The sequence below is a fragment of the Aotus nancymaae genome, unplaced genomic scaffold (assembly GCF_030222135.1).
Source record: "Aotus nancymaae isolate 86718 unplaced genomic scaffold, 86718_ANA_hifiasm-v0.15.2.pri h1tg000028l, whole genome shotgun sequence".
NCBI classification, from domain to species: Eukaryota; Metazoa; Chordata; class Mammalia; order Primates; family Aotidae; genus Aotus; species Aotus nancymaae.
Window position 1 is genome coordinate 15,321,020 of NW_026988441.1, and position 22,059 is coordinate 15,343,078.

The 22,059-nt window shown below is 52.8% G+C and overlaps 1 protein-coding gene across 2 annotated transcripts in view; it reads right to left on the reverse strand.

Moving 5' to 3' along the window:
* The window catches only part of RYR1 (ryanodine receptor 1), a 152,994-nt gene that overhangs the window by 98,371 nt on the left and 32,564 nt on the right, over positions 1–22,059 (reverse strand). For both annotated transcript variants that reach the window (XM_064381346.1, XM_064381345.1), the window contains exons 23-33: positions 21,728–21,811; positions 20,066–20,373; positions 16,725–16,927; positions 15,398–15,572; positions 15,025–15,233; positions 11,706–12,100; positions 10,221–10,353; positions 8,013–8,173; positions 7,340–7,505; positions 2,141–2,227; positions 1,726–1,952 (exon numbers count right to left, since the gene is read on the reverse strand). In XM_064381346.1, coding sequence (XP_064237416.1) covers positions 1,726–1,952; positions 2,141–2,227; positions 7,340–7,505; positions 8,013–8,173; positions 10,221–10,353; positions 11,706–12,100; positions 15,025–15,233; positions 15,398–15,572; positions 16,725–16,927; positions 20,066–20,373; positions 21,728–21,811 — 2,148 coding nt within the window. The remainder of the gene's footprint in view (positions 1–1,725; positions 1,953–2,140; positions 2,228–7,339; positions 7,506–8,012; positions 8,174–10,220; positions 10,354–11,705; positions 12,101–15,024; positions 15,234–15,397; positions 15,573–16,724; positions 16,928–20,065; positions 20,374–21,727; positions 21,812–22,059) is intronic.

The following is a 22,059-nucleotide window of genomic DNA, read 5'->3' on the forward strand; positions in this document are numbered from 1 at the left end:
ACTTCAGCCTCTCAAAAAGCTGGGATTACAGGCGTGAGCCACCATGCCCAGCCTGTTGTTGTTTGTTAGTGATGGGGTCTTGCTCTGTTGCCCAAGCTAGAGTGCAGTGGTGCGATCCTAGCTCACTGTAACCTTGAACTCCTGGGCTTAAGCAATCCTCCTGCCTCAGTCTCCAAGCGGCTGAGACTACAGGTGTGCACCACCAAGCCAAGCTAATTAAAAAATTTTTTTTTGTGGAAACGGGTTCTCACTATGCTTCCTGGTGGTCTCAAACCTCTGGCCTCAAGCAGCCCTCCCTCCTCAACCTCCTGAAATGCTGAGATTACAAGCATGAGCCACTGTGCCCACAAATATTTGTTGAATGAATACATTAATAAATGGGTGCATCTGGGGTCCTGGGGATGACTCTGGGTTCCTTTGGGCATGTTTGAGCATGCTGAGTTATATACAAGCATTACTAGAATGTCACTCCTCAGGGGCTTGGTGTCTCTAGCTTAGGGCACTACCCAGCACATAGGAGGAATCCAGAGCTATTTGCTGAATGGATGAATGAATAAAGGGAGGGAGGGAGGGAGGGAGGGAGGGAAGGAAGGAAGGAAGGAAAGAAGACAGGCAGGCATGCATGCAGGCACGTCAGAAGCCTCCTGGGTGAGTCTGGGAAGTGAGTCTGGGATCCCTCCCATGTTGAGAGTTCTATTTTTTGAGACGGCATCTCGCTCTGTTGCCCAGGCTGGAGCGCAGTGGCACAATCCTAGCTCACTGCAACCTCCGCCTCCCGGGTTCAAGAAATTCTCATGCCTCAGCCTCCCGAGTAGCTGGAACTACAGGTGCACACCACCACAACTGGCTAATTTTTGTATTTTTAGTAGAGCCTCCTGACCTCAGGTGATCTGGCTGCCTCAGCCTCCCAAAGTGCTGGGATTACAGGTGTGAGCCACCGTGCCTGGAAGTGTTCAGAGCTCTTAATAATTCCGGCTGGGTGTGGTGGCTCACGCCTGTAATCCCAGCACTTTGGGAGGCTGAGGCAGGCAGATCACCTGAGGTCAGGAGTTCAAGACCAGCCTGACCAACATGGAGAAACCCCATCTGTACTAAAAATTCAAAAAATTAGCCAGGCATAGTGGTGCACGCCTGTAATCCCAGCTACTTAGGAGGCTGAGGCAGGAGAATTGCTTGAGCCCAGAGGTGGAGGTTGCAGTGAGCTGAGATCGCACCACTGCACTCCAGCCTAGGCAACAAAACAAGACTCCATCTGAAAAAAAAAAAGTAATCCTGCTGTCCACATGAACGCATCTGTGGCCCTAGGTGTGTCTGGGTCCCTGGGGTGGGTCTGAGATCTCCATGGGATTCTTCTTAAAGTCGCCCCAGAGACTCTAGGGTGCATCCAAGCCTCCTCGAATCATGTCCAGGGATCCTGGGGTGTGCTTGGGGTCCACTGGGGTGTTGTCTGGCCCTTTGATGTGGGTCTGGGCCCCTGGGGTATTGCCTTAGGGTGGGTCTGCGGTCCAGTGGGGTGGCCTAGAGGCCCCTGAGTTGGGTCTGAATCCCCCTGCGGTGTAATCCGGGATGTCTGAGCTGAGCCCGAGTCCTCTGAGGTAGGTCTGGAGCCTCCCAGGGTGTTGTCTGGAACCTCAGGGTTGTGCTGGGGGGAGGCACTGAGTCGGACCCAGACCCCAGAGGACTTGCAACACCTGCCCGCCCCTGCATCGCTGGGCTGGCCCTGACCGGTTCTCCTCGGGGATGTGCAGCGCCATCATGGTCAGCGGCTCCTGGCACTGCACGGCCCAGCCCAGCCGCTCGCCGGCACGGCGCGTCTCCACCTGCAGGAAGTGGTTGGGCATGCGGCTCCAGGACACTGGCATCAGCATCTGCATCTCCAGCCGCGGTGGGCACTGCGGGGCTGGGTTCTTGCGCTCGCTCTGGAACATGGCAGCTGACAACGGCATGATGTTCTGGGGGCAGAGAGGCATGCGTAGGTGAAGACAGCCAGCTCCCACCCCCACCGTCCCACCACACCACTTCCAGGGAGACCTCTTGGATTGCCCCCTCCCCTTCAGTGGCTCTGCCTGCCTGACCCCCCGACACACACACCTCCTGCCTCAGCCTGCCCCCATTAGCGCCCCCATCATGGCACTCGTACCTTCTGCTTCCCCAGCTCAAACTGGATGACATTCTGGTGGGTGGGCAAGACGAAGACTGCAGGAAACAGCTTTGTGTTGGGCTCCACCTGGCGGGGGAGAAGAGGACGAGGTGAGACAGAGGGTGGGCGGGAGGGAGGGTTGACTCTGGACCTCAAACTCTGGCGCTAATTTGCAGGTCCTCATCTGGGGGTTAGAGGCTCCAAAATGATTCAGAGGTCACCCTTAGACTGTCCCACCTCTGATCCAGCCAGGCCAACCTCCTCTCTCTCTCCCAGGGCAACCCGTCATCTGGGTCTCTGCACACGTCACACCCCGCACTGGGAATGCTTTTTCCTATTTCTCTCCCAAGCATACTCATTCTTCAAGACCCAGAGAGAATGGTGGCTCACACCCGTAATACTAGAACTTTGGGAGGCTGCGGTGGAAGGGTCATCTGAGCCTAAGAATTCAAGAGCACGCCAAGTGCGGTGGCTCACACCTGTAATCCCAGCACTTTGGGAGGCCAAGGCAGGTGGATCACAAGGTTAGGAGTTTGAGACCAGCCTGACCAACATGGTGAAACCCCGTCTCTACTAAAAAGACAAAAATTAGCCAGGCATGGTGGTGCATGCCTGTAGTCCCAGCTACTCGGGAGGCTGAGGCAGGAGAATCGCTTGAACCTGGGAGGCAGAGGTTGCAGTGAGCCATGATTCCACCACTGCACTCCAGCCTGGGCAACAGAGTGAGACTCTGTCTCAAAAAAAAAAAAAAAAAAAAAAGAGTTTAAGAGCAGCCTGGGCAACACAGTGAGACCCCATCTGTACAAAACACAAAAAATTAGCCCGACGTGGTAATCCACGTCTGTTGTTGCAGCTACTCAGGAGGCTGAGATGGGAGAATCGCTCGAGCCTGGGAGGTCGAGGCTGCAGTGAGCCATGATTCCACCACTGCACTCCAGCCTGGGTGACAGAACAAGACCCTATCTCAAAACAAAACATTCCAGGAAGTGTCCCAGACTTGTCTTGCTCCCCTCCCGTCTGGCCAGCCTCCGCCTCCACAAACAACGCTGTCTCTGAAGCAGTCTCACCCACACCAAATCTGATCTAATTGCACCCTGGGACCTAACTCCCAGTTTACAGGAAATACGGGGGACAAAGGAAAATGTTAAGCCGCCGCCACAGGAAGGCACCAGCCAGGTCCAGGCTGTGGGAAACCAGGCCAGCCCTCTCCAGATTTCACACGCAAAGGAAGCCCCAGGGATCCTGTCGAAATGCAGATTCTGATGTGGCAGGCATGGGAAGGGGCCTGAGACTCTGCATTTATTTTATTTTAATTAATTAATTTTGGGGACAGAGTTTCACTTTTGTTGCCAGGCTGGAGTGCAACAGCCTGATCTCTGCTCACTGCAACCTCTGCCTCCCCAGATCAAGTGATTCTCCTGTCTCAGCCTCTTCATTGGCTGGGATTACAGGCATGTGCCACCACGCCTGACTAATTTTGTATTTTTAGTAGGGACAGGGTTTCACCATGTTGGTCAGGTTGGTCTTGAACTCCCGACCTCAGGTGATCCACCCACCTCGGGGCCTCCCAAAGTGCTGGGATTACAGGCTTAAGCCACCACGTCTGGCCTTTTTTTTTTTTTTTTTTTTTTAAGATGGAGTCTCACTCTCTCCCAGGCTGGAGTGCAGTGGCTCGATCTCGGCTCACTGCAACCTCCATCACCTATGTTGAAGCGATTCTCCTGCCTCAGCCTCCCAAGTAGCTGGGACTACAGGTGTGTGCCACCATGCCTGGCTAATTTTTTGTATTTTTATTAGAGACGGGGTTTCACCATGCTGGCCAAGATGGTCTTGACCTCCTGACCTCGTGATCCTCCTGCCTCAGCCTCCCAAAGTGCTGGGATTGCAGGCATGAGCCACCATGCCTGGGCCCATTTGAATTTTTTTTTAAGAAGTAGGGTCTCACTCTGTCACCCAGGCTGGAGTGCAGTGGTGCGATCATAGCTCACTACAACTTCTGTTTCCCACACTCAAGCGATCCTCCTGCCTCAGCCTCCAGAGTAGCTGGAACTGCAGGCGCCGACCGCTAGACCCAGCTAAAGATTCTGCAGCTCTGACAATCTCCCAAGTGATGCTGATCCCGCTGGTAGATCCCAGGGACCACACCTTGAGGAGCAAAGGGCTATAGGACAAATAGCCTGATTCCTTCAACAAATACATTCGGGGCTGAGGGCGGGAAGTGGAGGGGAAACCTACACATGAAATGAAACTCAAGGTACAGAGCAACCAGCTAAAGTATATGACTCTGGGTTGGGCGTGCTGGTGCATGCCTGTAATCCCAGCACCAGATTATATACTGGTATTACATGGGAGGTAGAGGTGGGTGAATCGTTAGAGGTTGGGAGTTCAAGACTGGCCTGGGCAACATGGTGAAACGCTGTCTCTGTAAAAAAATACAAAATCTAACCAAGTATGTATGCCTGTGGTGCCCGCTACTTGGGAGGCTGAGGTGGGAGGATCATTTGAACCAGGAGGTGGAGGCTGCAGGGAGCCAAGATTCCACCACTGCGCACCAGCCTATGTGACAGAGTGAGACCCTGTCTCAATAAATTTAAATAAATAAATAAATAAGGTTGAGCATGTTGGCTCACACTGTAATCCCAGCATTTTGGGAGGCCAAGGCAGGAGGCTCTCTTGAGCCCAGGAGTTCGAGACCAGGCTGGGCAACACAGTGAGACTCTATTTCTACTCAAAATACAAAAAATAGCCGGGTGTGGCAGTGCACGCCTGTGATCCCACCTACTTGGGAGGATTTAGCCCGGGAGGTGAAGGCTGCAATGAGCTGAGATCGAGCCACTATACTCCAAGACTGGGTGACAGAGTGAGACACCGTCTCAAAAAATAAAAATGAAAATGAATCATAAATAAAATATATGACCCTACTTAGATTCCGATTCAAAGAAAGACATGGTAAAAAGACATTCTGGGGACAACCAGAGAAATTGTACACAAACTGGATATTGATGCTATTTAGAAACGACTGCGTGGTTTTTTTTAGGTGATTAGTGGTATTGTGGTTATATTCCTTAAGATCATTCTCATCTTTTAAAGATACATACTGAAAAGAGATTAAACTATCTGATATCTGCAATTTCCTTCAAAATTATCCGGTGGATGTGGAAGGGAAGTAGATACAAAAAGCTAAAACGAGCTGGGCACAGTGGCCCATACCTGTCATCCCAGGACTTTGGAAGGCTGAAGTAGGAGGACTGTTTGAGCCCAAGAGTTCAAGACCAGCCTGGGCAACACAGCAAGATTCTGTCTCCACTAAAAATACAAAAATTATCCAGGTGTGGTGGTGTGCACCTGTAGTCCCAGCTACTTAGGAGGCTGAGGTGGGAGCCTCTCTTGAACCTGGGATGTAGAGGCTGCAGCGAGCCGAGATTGTGCCGCTGCACTCCAGCCTGGGTGGTAGAGGGAGACCCTCTCTCAAAAAAACAGACAAAAAAGACAAAACAAGACTGTCTGTGAGTGGGTAACAGTTGAAGCTGTGTGACAGGGGCACGGCAGTTCATTATGCTATTCCATTCTTTTTTTTGAGATGGAGTCTTGCTCTATCACCAGGCCAGAGTGCAGTGGCCGGATCTCAACTCCTTGCAACCTCCACCTCCCAGGTTCAAGCAATTCTCCTGCCTCAGCCTCCAGGTAGCTGGGACTACAGGTGCACACCATCATGCCTGGCTAATTTTTGTATTAGTAGAGATGGGGTTTCATCATGTTGGGCAGGTTGGTCTCGATCTCTTGACCTCATGATTTGCCCACCTTGGCCTCCCAAAGTGCTGGGATTACAGGCGTGAGCCACCACGCCCGGCCTGGTATTCCATTCTTGTATATGTTTTTAATTCTCCATTTAACATAAAGTTTTAGCCAAGAGCGGTGGCTCATGCCTGCAATGCCAGCACCTTGGGAGGCTGAAGCAGAAGGGTTGCTTGAGACCAAGAGTTTGAGACCAGCCTGGGCAACATAGTGAGACACTGTTTCTACAATAAATAAAAAAAAAATCAGCTGGGTGTGGTGGCACATGCCTGTGTTCCCAGCTATTCAGGAGGCTGAAGTGGAAGGATCACTTGAGCCCAGGAAGGTCGAGGCTGCAGTGAGCTGTGATCTATCCATGGAACTCTAGCCTGGGTAACAAAGCGAAACCCTGTCTCAAAAAATAAAAATAAAAATAGGCCTAACACCGTGACTCACGCCTATAATCCCAGCGCTCTGGGAGGCCAAGGTGGGGAGATGGTTTGAGCCCAGGAAATAGAGACCAGCTGGGCAATATGGGTGGAACCCGCCTCTACAAAAAAAAAAAAAAAAAAAAAAAATTAGGCAAGGTGGTGCCTGCCTATAGTTCCAGCCACTTAGGAGACTGAGGTAGAAGGATTGCTTGAGCCTGGGAAGTCGAGGCTGCAGTCAGCTGCGATCACACCACATTAATATGGGATAGAGCCAACAGCTACACTGTTGACCGTAGATTCTGGGTGGTGGGTACAGGGTGCTATCTATACGGTTCCTTCCATTTTGCCATATGATTGAAATTTTTCAGAATAAGATGTTGAAAAGGAGAAGGCCACCTTAGGATTCTGGCCCATCCTAGTGTGTTCCCTGGCTGGAGAGAAGTTGGTGACTAGTGTCACCCAGCCTAAGAGGGAATAGGTCAAGACTGGACTCTGGCCAGACGTGGTGGCTCACGCATGTAATCCCAGCACTTTGGGAGGCCGAGGCAGGCGGATCACTTGAGGTCGGGAGTTTGAGACCAGCCTGGCCAATATGGCGAAACCTCATCTCTACTAAAAATACAAAACTTAGCCAGCTGTCATGATGCATGCCTGTAATCCCAGCTACTCAGGAGGCTGAAGCAGGAGAATCCCTTGAGCCCAGGAGGCGAAGGTTGCAGTGAGCTGAGATCATGCCAATGCACTCAGTCTGGGCGACAGAACAAGACTCTGTCTCAATTTTTTTTTAAAAAAGCTGGACTCCATCTCCTCCAGTCTGGGCCTTAGTTTCATGAAGTTTCAACAAGGTGGTCTCCCGGCGACCTCTTGAGGACAGGCTAGGAGCTGTTTCTGTTCCATCTCTCTGAGGTCTGGCCTCAGGGGACATCTAAAAGGGCTGTCCTGAGATGCTGGGACACGAGGATGCCTTCACTAAGTTGCTGTGGACTGGACTCACCTGGAAAAAGGTGTTGCTTTCTTTGCCATTGGCTGTAAAGGTCATTAAGCCAGTGGCCAAGTCCACCAGGCAGCCAATGACAAGGTCCGTGTGGCTGATCCGGCCCTGCTGCCCGGGGCTCACAAAGTCCCCGCCCCACACCATGTAGCAGTTGCTGCACTTGAGGCTGCAGGAGACAGAAGCGGTCACTGCACTGTCATCTGAGTAGCTCTGGACCCTGGACACCCCCCTCTCCCCAAGCTCCTGGAAACACACGACCTCAGAGTCCCATCCCCAAACGTCTGCCTGCTGCAGAGCTGAGCACTGAAATGCCCTGGACCCTGAGCTCCTAGGAGCTGGTGAGGGGCGGAGTTGGGGGTGGTGGGGGAGGGGGGTCCTGGAAGGAGGAAAAGGAAGGGAAGCAGCAGGAGAGAGGAGGAGATAACAGAGAAGGAGGATGAGGTGAAACAGGATGAGAAGGAAAAGGAGAAAACGGAAAGTAGAAATGGGGAAAGAGGAGGAGAAGAAAAACACCAGGGCAGGGAGAGAGAGGAAGAGAAGAAGGAGGGAAGCTTCCGAGCTGGGTGCCCAGTGCTCCAGAGCATCCTCCCGCTCCAGAAGGTCCCCAGGTCCCACAGCCAGGCAGCCACAGAGCTCCCACCCCGCACCTCCCACCTCCTCACAGCCCTGGCACCTGCTGTGGACGTTGCCTTGTTCATCCCCCATGGTCACCGTCACGGCCCGGACCTTGCTGAGGTCGAAGCTCATGTCGTGCTGATGGTAGTCAGGGGTGACCCAGCCCACCCACACGCAGCTGGGCTCCTGACCGGCAAAGACCCTCACGGAGTAATAGTACTGGGGACACAAGGAGGGGAACCCGTGGTCAGTCTGGAAGCCTGGGGACTCGGGATCCCTGGGACTCTCGATTGGTTTCCCTGGACTGTCGAGTCCTCCGGGAGTTTAAGAGGAAGTTGTTGATCTGAGACCCCCTATTCCCTGGTTATGTCTGTTTTGGTGTCAACTTGTAAATTTCTAGATTCAGGAGTCCCTTGGGAATATTGTGTGACAACATTCCCAGGGAGTTATATCAGCATGCCTTATGCCTCTCCTGCACCCCCTGCCATTTGTGGGCCATTAGCTATATGGATTTAGCATCATATTTGGGTTCCTTACAGGTTACAGCAGAGTGATAAATAATTGCAGGCCAGGTGTTGTGGCTCACATCTGTAATCCCAGCACCTTGGGAGGCCGAGGTGGGCAGATCACCTGAGGTCAGGAGTTCAAGATCAGCCTGACCAACATGGTGAAACCCTGTCTCTACTAAAAGTACAAAAATTAGCCAGGTGTGGTGGTGGGCACCTGTAGTCCCAGCTTCTTGGGAGGCTGAGGCAGAGAATCGCTTGAACCCGGGAGGCAGAATTTGCCGTGAGCAGAGATTGCGCCATTGCACTCCAGCCTGGGCAACAGAGTGAGATGCCATCTCAAAAATAAAGAAATAAATAAAATAATTAAATAATCGCTCACAAATAGCACTGACTGTGCTAAGGTCTTTTTTCCTTTCCTTTTTTTTTTTTTTTTTTTTTTTTGAGTTTCGGTCTCCCTCTGTCACCCAGGCTGGAGTGCAGGGGCGCCATCATGGCTCACTGCAGCCTCAAACTCCTGGACTCAAGTGCTCCTCCCACCTTGGCCTCCCGACATTCTGGGACTACAGGTGTGAGCCACCAGGCCAGGCCTGTTCTAAGGTCTTCATACAGATGAATTCACTTCATCCTCCATATGAGGTAGGTGTAATTTTTACCCCCATTCTACTGATAGAAAAATCGTAGCACTTCCATAGGAGAGAAGGCATGGAGTAGGGAAGTGACTTCCCAGTGGCACGCAGGTGGCCCACGATCCTAACTTCAAGGCCAGGAATCCCCAGCTCCCAGGCTGTGGACTGGTACCAGGATCCGAAGGATCTAGGCTGAGTACTCCTTGTAAGAATCTACGTGCTGATTCAGAATGTCTTAAACTAAGAATAAAAAAAAAAAAGAATCTACGGCCAGGCACGGTGGCTCACGCCTGTAATTCCAGCACTTTAGGAGGCTAAGGTGAGTGGATCACCTGAATTGAGGAATTAGAGACCAGCCTGGCCAACATGGTGAAACCCCATCGCTACTAAAATTACAATAATTAGCTGGGTGTGGTGGCAGGTGCCTGTAATCCTGGCTGCTAGAGAGGCCAAGGCAGGAGAATTGTTTGAACCCAGGAGGTGGAGATTGCAATGAGAGGAGATTGTGCCACTGCACTCCAGCCTGGGCGATAGAGCGAGACTCAGTCTCAGGAGAAAAAAAAAAAAAGAATCTTTGCCTGATGATCCAAGATGGAACAGTTTCATCCTGAAACCACCCCTCCCCGCATCCCTGGTCCATGGAAAAACTGTCTTCCGTGAAATTGGTCCCTGGTGCCAAAATAGTTGGGAACCTGCACCAGGCTATCTGTCTATAAAATATTTTGGATTTGGGGAATCCCCAAACCATATTAAGACAATTATGAATTTTGATTCCCAGTAATATATTAGAGTAGGTATTACATTTGGGGTATTTTTATATGGGTGAGCCCAAATGTTGGGGTCCCTTTTCTATATTGGCTTATGCTCTGGTTTTTGGGATCCTCGGGAGTTATATCAGTGTGCCTTACACCTCTACCGTACCCCGCTGCCATTCGCAGGCCACTAGCTATATGGATTTAGGGGTTCAAAGGATTAAATCCATGTGTGCCATATTTTGTGAGTTTCTGGTGTATAGTGGGGAGTCCCTAGTGCAAGGTGGGAAGTTACTGGTGACAATGACACTAAACTTGGAAATTTGGGAGTGCCCAGACTATGTGGGGGACCCCAAAATTGAGGGTTCCTGGTCCACACCGTGGTGGTGTTGAGGATGATCTCCGGGTCATCACGGTTGTCTGCAGGCACCACATCTCGAGGGAGTCGGGGCAGTGTGGGGGTGGCTGGTGGTTGGGTCATCATGGCTACTTTCTTGGCCTTGAATAAGAAGCTGGTGGTGGGGGAGAGGCGCCATGAGAACCAGCATTCAAGCCCCGCCCTCCTCACGCAACAGTCATGCCCCCACATTGGGCCTGGCTACACCCTGCTTCTAATACTCCAGGTCTTGCCTCTGGAGGGCTGGAACTCCCACCCACCCCAGCCTCACCCATTCTGAAAGCGCTGCAGTCTGCGCCTGTGGATGCTGAGTTACCCAAATTAAAGACGGCTTCTGGGAATATGGGGGTCCCCACTGGGGTATACGGGGGCCTCCCTAAGTCAGCATTTCCCACATGTATTTCTCATATGGGTGAAAAGGACAATTCTTCATTGTGCGGCACTGTTTTCTACACTGCAAGGCAGGTGGAACCCCTGCGGCCCCCACCCAGCAGCAGCAGCCCCGCCAAACTGTTATGACCACAAAAACCCCATCATTTCCAAACACCCACCAAGAGACACAGTGGGTTTTCAATCCCATTGAAAACTGCCATGGTAAGGGTCACCTGAGGTCAGGAGACCAGCCTGGCCAACATGGTGAAAACCCGTCTCTACCAAAAATTAAAAAATTTAGCTGGTGTTGAGGCACATGCCTGTAATCCCAGCTACTAGGGAGGCTGAGGCAGAATTGCTTGAACCTGGGAGGTGGAGGTCACAGCGAGCCGAGATTGTGCCGTTGCACTCCAGCCTAGGCAACAGAGCGAGACTCCATCTCAGGAAAGAAAAAAAAAAAAAAAAAAAAAAAAAAGGAGCTGGGCACGGTGGCTTACACCTGAGGTCAGGAGTTTGAGTTTGAGATCAGCCTGGCCAACATGGTGAAACCCCTTCTCTACTAAAAATACAAAAATTAGCTGCGGGTGGTGGCACCTGCCTGCAATCCCAGCTACTCAGGAGGCTGAGGCAGAATTGCTTGAACCTGGGAGGCGGAGGTTACTCCCTTTAAGTTAGCTTTTCGGGGGTACATTTGTGACACAGAAAGGATCCCCATTTAGAAGACCACTGGGTGTTCACTGGGATACCTTAGGGTACAGTAAATTCTCCCAGGAAGATACTGAAGTCCCTTTTAGTGTCCATGGGTGATGAGGTGCACTGGGCGAAGGCCTTTGGGGTCCTCCAGGTACTCAAGGGTAAGAGAGTTCTCCATACACACAGGAGGGTACCCAAGTAGATCTTCTTAGGGACACTAGGGCACCCCAGGAAAATAACGGGGTTCACTGGAGACATGATAGGCTCTCTTGGTATTCTTACTTTGCTTAGCATATATGGGGCTACTTTGGGGTAAAATGGGGGATTCCCAGGTTACTGTGGTTACCTACTTGGGGGTCCCAAGGCAGCCCTCAAGCCCGACTCTGGCCCCCCTCGACTCACCCTCTCTTCTTGTTCTTCTCGGTGGTGGCGTCCTTCTCATTCTCTGCCCTGGCAGGCTGTGCCTCTCCCCCGGCCTGCGGGGTGCCCCCGGGGGCGCCCTCCTTCGCAGTCCCCTCTTTCCCGCTCTCGGCCTCGCCCCAGCCCCCAGCTGAGCGGCGCAGACTTTCGTAGTCAGGGTCGGGTTCCGCCGCCCGGGCCTCGTCCTCAGCGGGGGGCTGCAGGCCGGGTGGTGCCAGCGGGGTGGCCCCTGCGGTGCAGCGGAAGTGCTGGTGGAACTGGACTGGGAGGCTCAGCCGCAGGAAGATCATCTCCACCAGGCTGTTCTGGGAGCCCCAGGTGCGGTGGGTCAGGCGCAGGCAGGGGGGCGTGTCCACAGTGCCGTCTACTCGGGACACCTGGGGTGGCGGGGAGTGGTGCACTGAGCTGGGCAGGCGGGCTAGGCCAGGCCGTTGGTCCTACACCTGGTCAAAACGGAGCCACCATAGGCCACAGAGCGCCTGCGTGGGAATTAGTCAAGGGCGCCCCCTCCTGCAGGCGGATGAGGCTCCCGGCGGATACACTGCTGGGCCCTGCGTGCTTGCAGCCCTCTGCAACCTTTCTCCGGGCTCCCTATAAAGCCCCGGACACATGCTGGAATCACTTTTCAAAACCTACCTACATCCATCCAACCACCCATTCTGTCATTCTGTAACCAGGTGGCTCAACTTCAATGCATTTTTTCTTTTTGAGACACATTCTTGCTGTCGCCCAGGCTGGAGTGCAAGTGGCAGGATCTCGGCTCACTGAACCTCCGTCTACAGGGTTCAAACGATTCTTGTGCCTCAGCCTCCTGAGTAGCTGGGATTACAGGCACGAGCCATCACACCTGGCTAATTTTTGCATTTTTGGTAGAGATGGGGTTTCATCATGTTGGCCAGGCTGGTCTTGAACTCCTGACCTCAAGTGATCGTCGCGCCTCAGTTTCCCAAAGTGCTGGGATTAGAGGCGTGAGCCACCGAGTCTGGCCAACTTCAATGCTTTTTCTTTTTTGAGACAGAGTCTTGCTCTGTCGTCCAGGCTGGAGTGTAGGGGCGAGATCTCGGCTCACTGCAACCTCCGCCTCCCAGGTTCAAGTGATTCTCTTGCCTCAGCCTCCTGAGTGGCTGGGATTACAGGCATGTACCATCATGCCCTGGGGTTTCACCATGTTGGTCAGTCTGACCTCGAACTCCTGACCTTGAACTTCTGACCTCGTCATCCACCCACCTCGGCCTCCCAAAGTGCTGAGATTACAGGCATGAGCCACCGCGCTGGACAATTTCAATGCATTTTTAAACTTTTCTTTCTTTTCTGTTGAGTCTCAGCATGTAACCTTAAAGCTTACTGCAGAAATCTTTTATTTTTTCTTCTCCTTAGTCTTAAGATAGAGCCTTGACAGGTACTTTCTTTATTTGTTTCATTTTCTTATTTATGTATGTATTTATTAATTTGAGACAGAGTCTCGTTCTGTTGCTCTGGCTGGAATGCAGTGGCGAGATCTTGGCTCACTGCAACCTCGACCTCCTGGACTCAAGCCATCCTCCCAACTCAGCCCCCTAAGTAGCTGGGACTACAGGTGCATGCCACCACACCCTGCTAATTTTGCTTATTTTTTGTAAAGACAGGATCTCGCTGTGTTGCCTAGGCTGGTTTTGAACTCCTGGGCCCCAGTGATCCTCCCACCTCTGCCTCCTAAAGTGTTAGGATTACAGGCGTGAGCCATTGTGCCCAGCTGAAATGGATTCTTTCAACCACCACATCCCTCTCTTTCTAACCATAAACTCCTTTACGCCATGGATATTTATCTAACTATATGTTTGTATCTAATTATGGGCTTACTTGGAGGTTCCAGGGGCTGATCTTGAGACAGACCAAGCCTGGAGGCCCAGCTGCAAAATTCCAGCGATTACCTCGAGGCGGTGAGTCAACAACGCAGCCGTCATTGAGACGATGCCAGCCTGCGCTCCAGGTGGACCAAGACCCAAGACCGCCACCGGAAAGAGACACACATACTTGGTACTCAGCACAATTCTTGCATGCCTTCCCTATCGAGTTTCCTCTTTTTATTTTATTTTATTTTTGAGACAGAGTCTGGCTCTTCGCTCAGGCTGGAGTGCAGTGGAGTGATCAGCTCACTGCAGCCTCATCCTCCTGAGCTCAGAGGATCCTCTTGCCTCAGTCTGCCAAGTAGCTGGGACTCCAGGCGTGTGCCATGGCACCCAGCTAATTTTTAAAACTCATTTATTAAAAAAAAAATTTTTTTTTGAGATAGAATTTTGTTCTTGTTGCCCAGGTTGGAGTGCAATGGAGCGATCTCGGCTTATCGCAAACTTTGCCTCTGGGGTTTAAGCGATTCTCCTGCCTCAGCCTCCCGAGTGTGGCTGGGATTACAGGCATGTGCCACCACGCCTGCCTAATTTGGTATTTTTAGTAGAGATGGGGTTTTTCCACGTTGGTCAGGCTGGTCTTGAACTCCTGACCACAGGTGATCCCTCACCTCAGCCTCCCAAAGTACTGGGATTACAGGTGTGAGCCATCATGCCCAGCCAAAAAAAATTTTTTTCGAGATAGGGTCTTGCTCTGTCTCTTAGGCTGGAGTGCAGTGATGTCAACACAGCTCACTGCAGCATTTAGCGTTTTTTTTTTTTTTTTGAGACGGAGTTTCACTCTTCTTGCCCAGGCTGGAGTGCAATGGCACAATCTCGGCTCACTGCAACCTCTGTCTCCCAGGTGCAAGCGATTCTCCTGCCTCAGCCCTTCAAGCAGCTGGAATTACAGGCATGCGCCACCACATCTGGCTAATTTACTGCAGCCTTGACCTCCTGGAATCAAGCAACCCTCCAGTCTCAGCCTCCTGAGTAGCTGGGACTATATGTGCATACTACAGGCCTGGTTCATTTTTTAATTTTTTGTAGACATGGGGTCTCCCTCTGTTGCTAAGGCTGGTCTTGAACTCCTGGGCTCAAGAGAGCCTCCCACCTCAGCCTCCCTCAGTGCTGGGATCACAGGCGTGAGCCACCAAGCCTGGCCTTAATTTTTTTATTTTTTAGAGATGGGTTTTGCTTGTTGCCCGGGCTGGCTTTCCCCTACTTTATAGGTGAGGCACCTGGACCTCAGGAAGCTGTGGTTTGCCAAAGTTACCCCCCGAGTTACACAGCCCAAGAGCCCATTACTCTGACATTTGCTTCCACGTGGTTTGTGTTCGCTAACATGGAGGGAAAGGAGAAACCCAAGGAAGAACACGGTGGAAAGAAGGAGCTTTGGAGGCAGATGAGAAGGCTTTGGGGGGGTCAGTCCTTACCTCATAGTGAGGGTGTTCGAGGGGCACTGGCTGAAACTGGGGCAGGCTTTTGCTGAACCAAGTGGTGACAGGGCGCTGCATGTTGATGGCAAATGGCTCGAAGCCTTCCTGGAGGCCACAGATGGCAAAGAACCTAAGGGAGCTCACGTCCTGGCCCAGGTTCAGGTGACCCACCTGGCCAGGTCCCAAGCTGCAGACGGGCAGGAAGCCTGGAGGGAGGGGATGCATGGGTAGGGGTGAGGGTGGGTGGGTAGGGCAGGGGCAGCCGAGGGGAGGAGGTAGGGATGGGAGAGCTGGAGGCAGAAGCACCATGCAGGGTCAGGAGAGATGGAGGAAAGCCAGAAAGGGCACGTGCAGGGGTCTCAGCCCTCACCGTCCCCGATCTCAATCTCTCGGAAGGCTGTTTCGGAGCCTGAGTCGGACATGAGGACCTCGCCATTGAGGGTGAAGATAATGGTGTTCTCTGTGAGATCGATCATGCAGCCAACGACATCGCCCGGCTGCCAGGGGCGTCCAAATGGTTCACTGCCCAAGTGCCAGCGCTGGCCCTGTGGGGAGGGACAGGGAGGACATGGTGTGGGGAGACACTCAGAGAAATGAAGAGATAAGGAAGCAGGGAGGGAGAGATATGTGAAGACAGACACTCGAAGCATCAGGTTCAGGGTATGTGGTAAGGAAGAGGGGTCACCCCACAGTGTCTCCATCTTGCCTCACATTTGCATCCGTGATCCCAGGAATTTCCCTCCCCACTAATCTCTGTGCCTCATCCCTTCTGCCTGGGTTCTTTGCTGTTGCCATGGCTGGCATTCTGCAGATCACCAAAGTGATAGTGGGGGGCTGGAGGCATCAGCAAGCACAGGGATGCAAAGGAAAAATGAACCTATCAGCGTCCCTCATACAGATCCACACATGCTCATATATGTGCACAAAACGGATGGGTGGATAATGAGGCAGATGGGTGGATGGGAAGTTGGGCATATGGCTGGGCAGAAGAATGACTGGAAAGTTGAGAGTCTACCTGGGTGGATGCAGAGAAAGAAGCAAGTGTAAGCAGGTGCAAAGATGGATACACGGATGATGGACGGAGGGAGGGAGGGAAGGATGGTTGTATTAATGGTTGTCAGATGGACAGATGGTTGTTGGATGGATGGATGGATAGTTGGATGGATGAATGGTTGATTGGATAGTTGATGGATGGTTGAATGGATGGATGGATTCATGGTTGGCTGGTCAGATGGATAGATGACAGATAGATGAATGGATAGATGGATGGATGGATGGATGGATGATGGAACTATATGTGCATGCTACCATGCCTGGCTAATTTTTTTAAAATTTTTTGTAGAGATGGGGTCTCCCTATGTTGGTTGGATGGATGGATGGTTGGCTGGATGGATGGATGTATAGATGGATGATGGATGGATGGTTGGTTGGCTGGATGGATGGATGTATAAATGGATGATGGATGATGGATGGATGAATTGTTGGTTGGATAGATGACTGTCTGACAGATGGATGTATGGATGAATGGATGGATGGATGAATCATTGGTTGAATGGATGGATGGATGGATGAATGAGTGGTACAATAGATGCAGGAAGCAGGGACAGAGTGAGGCACAGACAGAGGCAGGACCAGAGTGGATGAGCTGTGGGAGAGACCACAGGACTTGGCAGAATGGTGCCCAAGGAGGTACCTACGCGGTGCCCATTGAAGACATAGGCCAGCTCATCAGCTCCCAGCTCTATGTCGGGCCTCAGCTCGGGCCTCGCCCAGCCCACTCGCATCTCGCCTGTGGTCACTGCTTCAAACTCAAAGTACCAGCGGCCGCTCTGCACTGCATAGGATTTCTCCGCCCGGAAGATGCGCACTCGATCCCAGCGAGACTGGTTCTCCGCCAGACCTACAAATGAGGCCAGGCAGGGTCAGAGAGGCTGGGGAGGAGGTGGGTCCCAAGACATCGAGAAGTTGGTAGAAGATACGAGGGATGGAAAGGGCTTTGGGAACCGTTGGAAGAGGGATGGAAAGGGCTTTGGGAACTGTTGGAAAAGGGATGGAAAGGGCTTTGGGAACTGTTGGAAAAGGGATGGAAAGGGCTTTGGGAACTGTTGGAAAAGGGATGGAAAGGGCTTTGGGAACTGTTGGAAAAGGGATGGAAAGGGCTTTGGGAACTGTTGGAAAAGGGATGGAAAGGGCTTTGGGGACTGTTGGAAGAGGGATGGAAAGGGCTTTGGCAACTGTTGGAAAAGGGATGTAAAGGGCTTTGGGAACTGTTGGAAAAGAGATGGAAAGGGCTTTGGGGACTGTTGGAAAAGAGATGGAAAGGGCTTTGGGAACTGTTGGAAGAGGGATGGAAAGGGCTTTGGCAACTGTTGGAAAAGGGATGGAAAGGGCTTTGGGGACTGTTGGAAGAGGGATGGAAAGGGCTTTGGGGACTGTTGGAAGAGGGATGGAAAGGGCTTTGGGAACTGTTGGAAAAGGGATGGAAAGGGCTTTGGGAACTGTTGGAAGAGGGATGGAAAGGGCTTTGGGAACTGTTGGAAAAGGGATGGAAAGGGCTTTGGGGACTGTTGGAAGAGGGATGGAAAGGGCTTTGGGGACTGTTGGAAAAGGGATGGAAAGGGCTTTGGCAACTGTTGGAAAACGGATGGAAAGGGCTTTGGGAACTGTTGGAAAAGGGATGGAAAGGGCTTTGGGAACTGTTGGAAGAGGGATGGAAAGGGCTTTGGGAACTGTTGGAAAAGGGATGGAAAGGGCTTTGGGAACCGTTGGAAGAGGGATGGAAAGGGCTTTGGGGACTGTTGGAAGAGGGATGGAAAGGGCTTTGGCAACTGTTGGAAAACGGATGGAAAGGGCTTTGGGAACTGTTGGAAAAGGGATGGAAAGGGCTTTGGGAACTGTTGGAAGAGGGATGGAAAGGGCTTTGGGAACTGTTGGAAGAGGGATGGAAAGGGCTTTGGGAACTGTTGGAAAAGGGATGGAAAGGGCTTTGGGAACCGTTGGAAGAGGGATGGAAAGGGCTTTGGGGACTGTTGGAAGAGGGATGGAAAGGGCTTTGGCAACTGTTGGAAAAGGGATGGAAAGGGCTTTGGGAACTGTTGGAAGAGGGATGGAAAGGGCTTTGGGAACTGTTGGAAAAGGGATGGAAAGGGCTTTGGGGACTGTTGGAAGAGGGATGGAAAGGGCTTTGGGGACTGTTGGAAGAGGGATGGAAAGGGCTTTGGGGACTGTTGGAAAAGGGATGGAAAGGGCTTTGGGGACTGTTGGAAGAGGGATGGAAAGGGCTTTGGCAACTGTTGGAAAAGGGATGGAAAGGGCTTTGGGAACTGTTGGAAGAGGGATGGAAAGGGCTTTGGGAACTGTTGGAAAAGGGATGGAAAGGGCTTTGGGAACCGTTGGAAGAGGGATGGAAAGGGCTTTGGGGACTGTTGGAAGAGGGATGGAAAGGGCTTTGGCAACTGTTGGAAAAGGGATGGAAAGGGCTTTGGGAACTGTTGGAAGAGGGATGGAAAGGGCTTTGGGGACTGTTGGAAGAGGGATGGAAAGGGCTTTGGCAACTGTTGGAAAAGGGATGGAAAGGGCTTTGGGAACTGTTGGAAGAGGGTCAATTTCTTGGAGTTAGAGGAGAATTGAGGAACCTCAGAATAGTCAGAGAAAGGTAGGGACCTGGGGAGAGAGACCCCCATCTCTGTAGCAGCCAGAGTTCTCAGAGAGCAGAGATACTGGCAGAGACACAGAAGGAGAAAGCCAGGTCCGTGAACTGCTCAGGGTTATGGTCTGGGGTTAAAGGTCAAGATTAGGGTTGATTAGAATCAAGGGTTGAGACCAGGATTGGAGGGTCAGAGCCAGGGTTACTGAGGGGATGGAAATTCGGTTTGGGGCCAGGAGTTGAAAAACTGAAGGTTGGGGACCATGGCCAGGGTTTGGGGTCAAGGCTGGGATTGGGAGTCAGTGATAGGTCAGGGGTCAGGTTAGGGGTAGGGGTGAGAGGCTCTCTAAGTCCTTGGTTGGGGTCTCCATGTGGTAGCTACAATTCAGAGATTTGTGGTTAGGAGTCAAAGCTAGAGGTCAGGAATCGGTGAGGGGTCGGGGTTGGCACTCATTGGGTTCCTAGGCTGACAGCTCTGGGTTGCAGCCATAGCCGAGGCAGGGCTTGAGTCAGGTCAAGGGAAGTGGTTCATCTGGGTCTGAGTTGGAGCTGGGGTAAGGGTCAGAGTTAAGGGGAGGGGCAGTCCTCTCTAACCTCCTGGTCAGTCTGCTTGATGTGATAGATAGAGCTGATTTGGGGCCGGGTGTGGTGGCTCATGCCTGTAATCCCAGCACTTTAGGAGGCTGAGGTGAGTGGATCACGAGGTCAGGAGTTCAAGACCAGCCTGGCCAAGATGGTGAAATCTCATCTCTACTAAAAACTACTAAAATTAGCGGGGCACGGTGGCAGGCACCTGTAATCCCAGCCACTCGGGAGGCTGAGGCAGGAGAATCGCTTGAACCCGGGCAGCAGAGGTTGCAGTGAGCTGAGATCGCGTCACTGCATTCCAGCCTGGGTGACAGAGTGAGACTCAGTCTCAAAAAAAAAAAAAAAAGATATAGCTCATTTGGGGGCTGAGTCAGGTCAGAGATCAGGGGTCGGGGCTGAGGTCAGAGTCGGGGTAGGAGTTGGGCCAGGGCCAGGGTGCGCACTCACTGGGCTCCTGGTCGGGGTGGGAGTTGGGCCAGGCCCGGGGTGCGCACTCACTGGGCTCCTGATCGGGGTGGGAGTTGGGCCAGGCCCGGGGTGAGCACTCACTGGGCTCCTGGTCGGGGTGGGAGTTGGGCCAGGCCCGGGGTGAGCACTCACTGGGCTCCTGGTCGGGGTGGGAGTTGGGCCAGGCCCGGGGTGAGCACTCACTGGGCTCCTGGTCGGGGTGGGAGTTGGGCCAGGCCCGGGGTGAGCACTCACTGGGCTCCTGGTCGGGGTGGGAGTTGGGCCAGGGCCGGGGTGAGCACTCACTGGGATCCTGGTCGGGGTAGGAGTTGGGCCAGGGCCGGGGTGTGCACTCACTGGGCTCCTGGTCAGGCGGCTCGATGTTGTAACCGTAGCCCAGCAGGGTTCGCACGGCCTGGCAGAGGCTGTCCCGATTGCTGCGCTTGGTGGCCTCGTCCAGCAGGCGGTAGGGCACCAGCCGAGGGTTTCGGCGCGCGGGGATGTCCTGCACTGCGCTGTAGCTCCAGCCCTGGCCCACTCGGTCTCGGGCCCACACGTTGTGCCCATTTTCTGCCAGACGGTCCACCAGCGTCGTCTGCGCCGGCGTCAGCCGCACATGGCTCAGGTCCAGCGGAGCCGGCTTGTATCCGTTACTCATCATATACCTGTGGGCGTGGCAGGGGCTCGGTGGGGACAAGGCCCTCACCTCCGCTTCCGGGGGCTCTGTGCTACGGGTCCCTGACTGCTGGCCCTCGTCCCAGCTTTGGCGTTTCTGACCTTTGATCTAATGTTGCAGTTCTGTGAAATTTTAGAATAAGCTTTGGGATCCCCGGCCTCTGACCCCAGAATCCTGGGATCCTAGCAAGGGCTTTGGTATCACTGACCTGTGGCCTCTGTGACCCCTTTGTCTTGACTTTGGGACCCATATCTCTAAACGGCACTCTCTCGGACCTCTTGCCACTAACTTTGAGGTTTTTCTCTTTTTTTTTTTTTTCTTTTTTTAGGCAGAGTTTCATTCTTGTTGCCCAGGCTATAGAGTGCAATGGCGCGATCTCGCCTCACCGCAACCTCTGCCTCCTGGGTTTCAGCGATTCTCCTGTCTCAGCCTCCTGAGTAGCTGGGATTACAGGCATGCGCCACCACGCCCAGCTAATTTTGTGTTTTTAGTAGAGATGGGGTTTCTCCATGTTGGTCAGGCTGGTCTCGAACCCCTGACCTCAAGTGATCCACCCACCTTGGCCCCCAGAGTGTTGGGATTACAGGCGTGAGCCACCGCGCCCGGCTCTTTTTGTTTTATGAGACAAGGTCTCGTTCTGTGTTCTGTCACCCAGGCTGGAGTGCAATGGTGCAATCACGGCTCACTGCAGCCTCAAACTCCTGGGCTCAAGCAATCCTTCCATCTCACCCTCCCAAGTTGCTGGAACTACAGACACGTGCCACCACCACGCCCTGCTAATTTTTAAATTTTTTGAAGAGATGTCTCGCCAAGTTGCCCAGGCTCGTCTCAAACTGGGCTCAAGTGATCTTCCTGCCTCAATCTCCCAAAGTGCTGGGATTACAGGTGTGAGCCACCTCATCCAGCCCACTTGGAGGTTTCTTACTCTGATCCCATGCCTCATCACCCCCAAACTCCTGGTTTTGGAGTCTTTGACCTCTGAACTCAGGACCTGTAACCACTCACCTATAATTTCAAGATCCCTTACTTACAACTCCAACAACATCCAGATTCTCACCTCTTACCATTGACCCCTCCCCTTAACGTAGACATATGACCTCTGCTCTCATTTTCCCTGACTCCAGGCAGACCTGATCCTGGATCCTGGACTCACACCCTCTCTCCTTCTCTGGAACTCCTAACTCCTCAATCCTGGCCCTGACCCTATGACCTTCGCCCTAACCCAAGGCTCTTTTCTCTCTAATCTCAGCCTCCCCACAAGACCCCTGGACCTCCCTAGCCCTTAGCACAGCATCCCCAGTCCCCAGCCCATCCCCAGACAGGACGTGGCCGCCCACACTCACGTCTTGGGGAGTTTTGTCTTCTTCAGGTTGTCCTCCGCCTTCTCGTCCGCCATGCCCACATGGCAGCCCAGAGCCAGCAGAGTCCTGGGGGTGGGGGAGCCGGGGTGACAGGTCACACCCCTCGGAGCTCCCTGCCCCCACCACCTCCCACAGCCTCAGCGTCTCCAGCTCCCTTTGCCTCTGCTGCTCCGGTGTCTGGGGGCTCTGGCCCTATCCCTCTTGGTCCTGGTCTCGGGCTCCTTGACTTCTGTCTTTCCCTACATCTTTGTCTGTGTAACTGACTACGTCTGTCTCTTTCTGTCTGCTGCTTTCTCCTGTCTCTTTTCTGCATC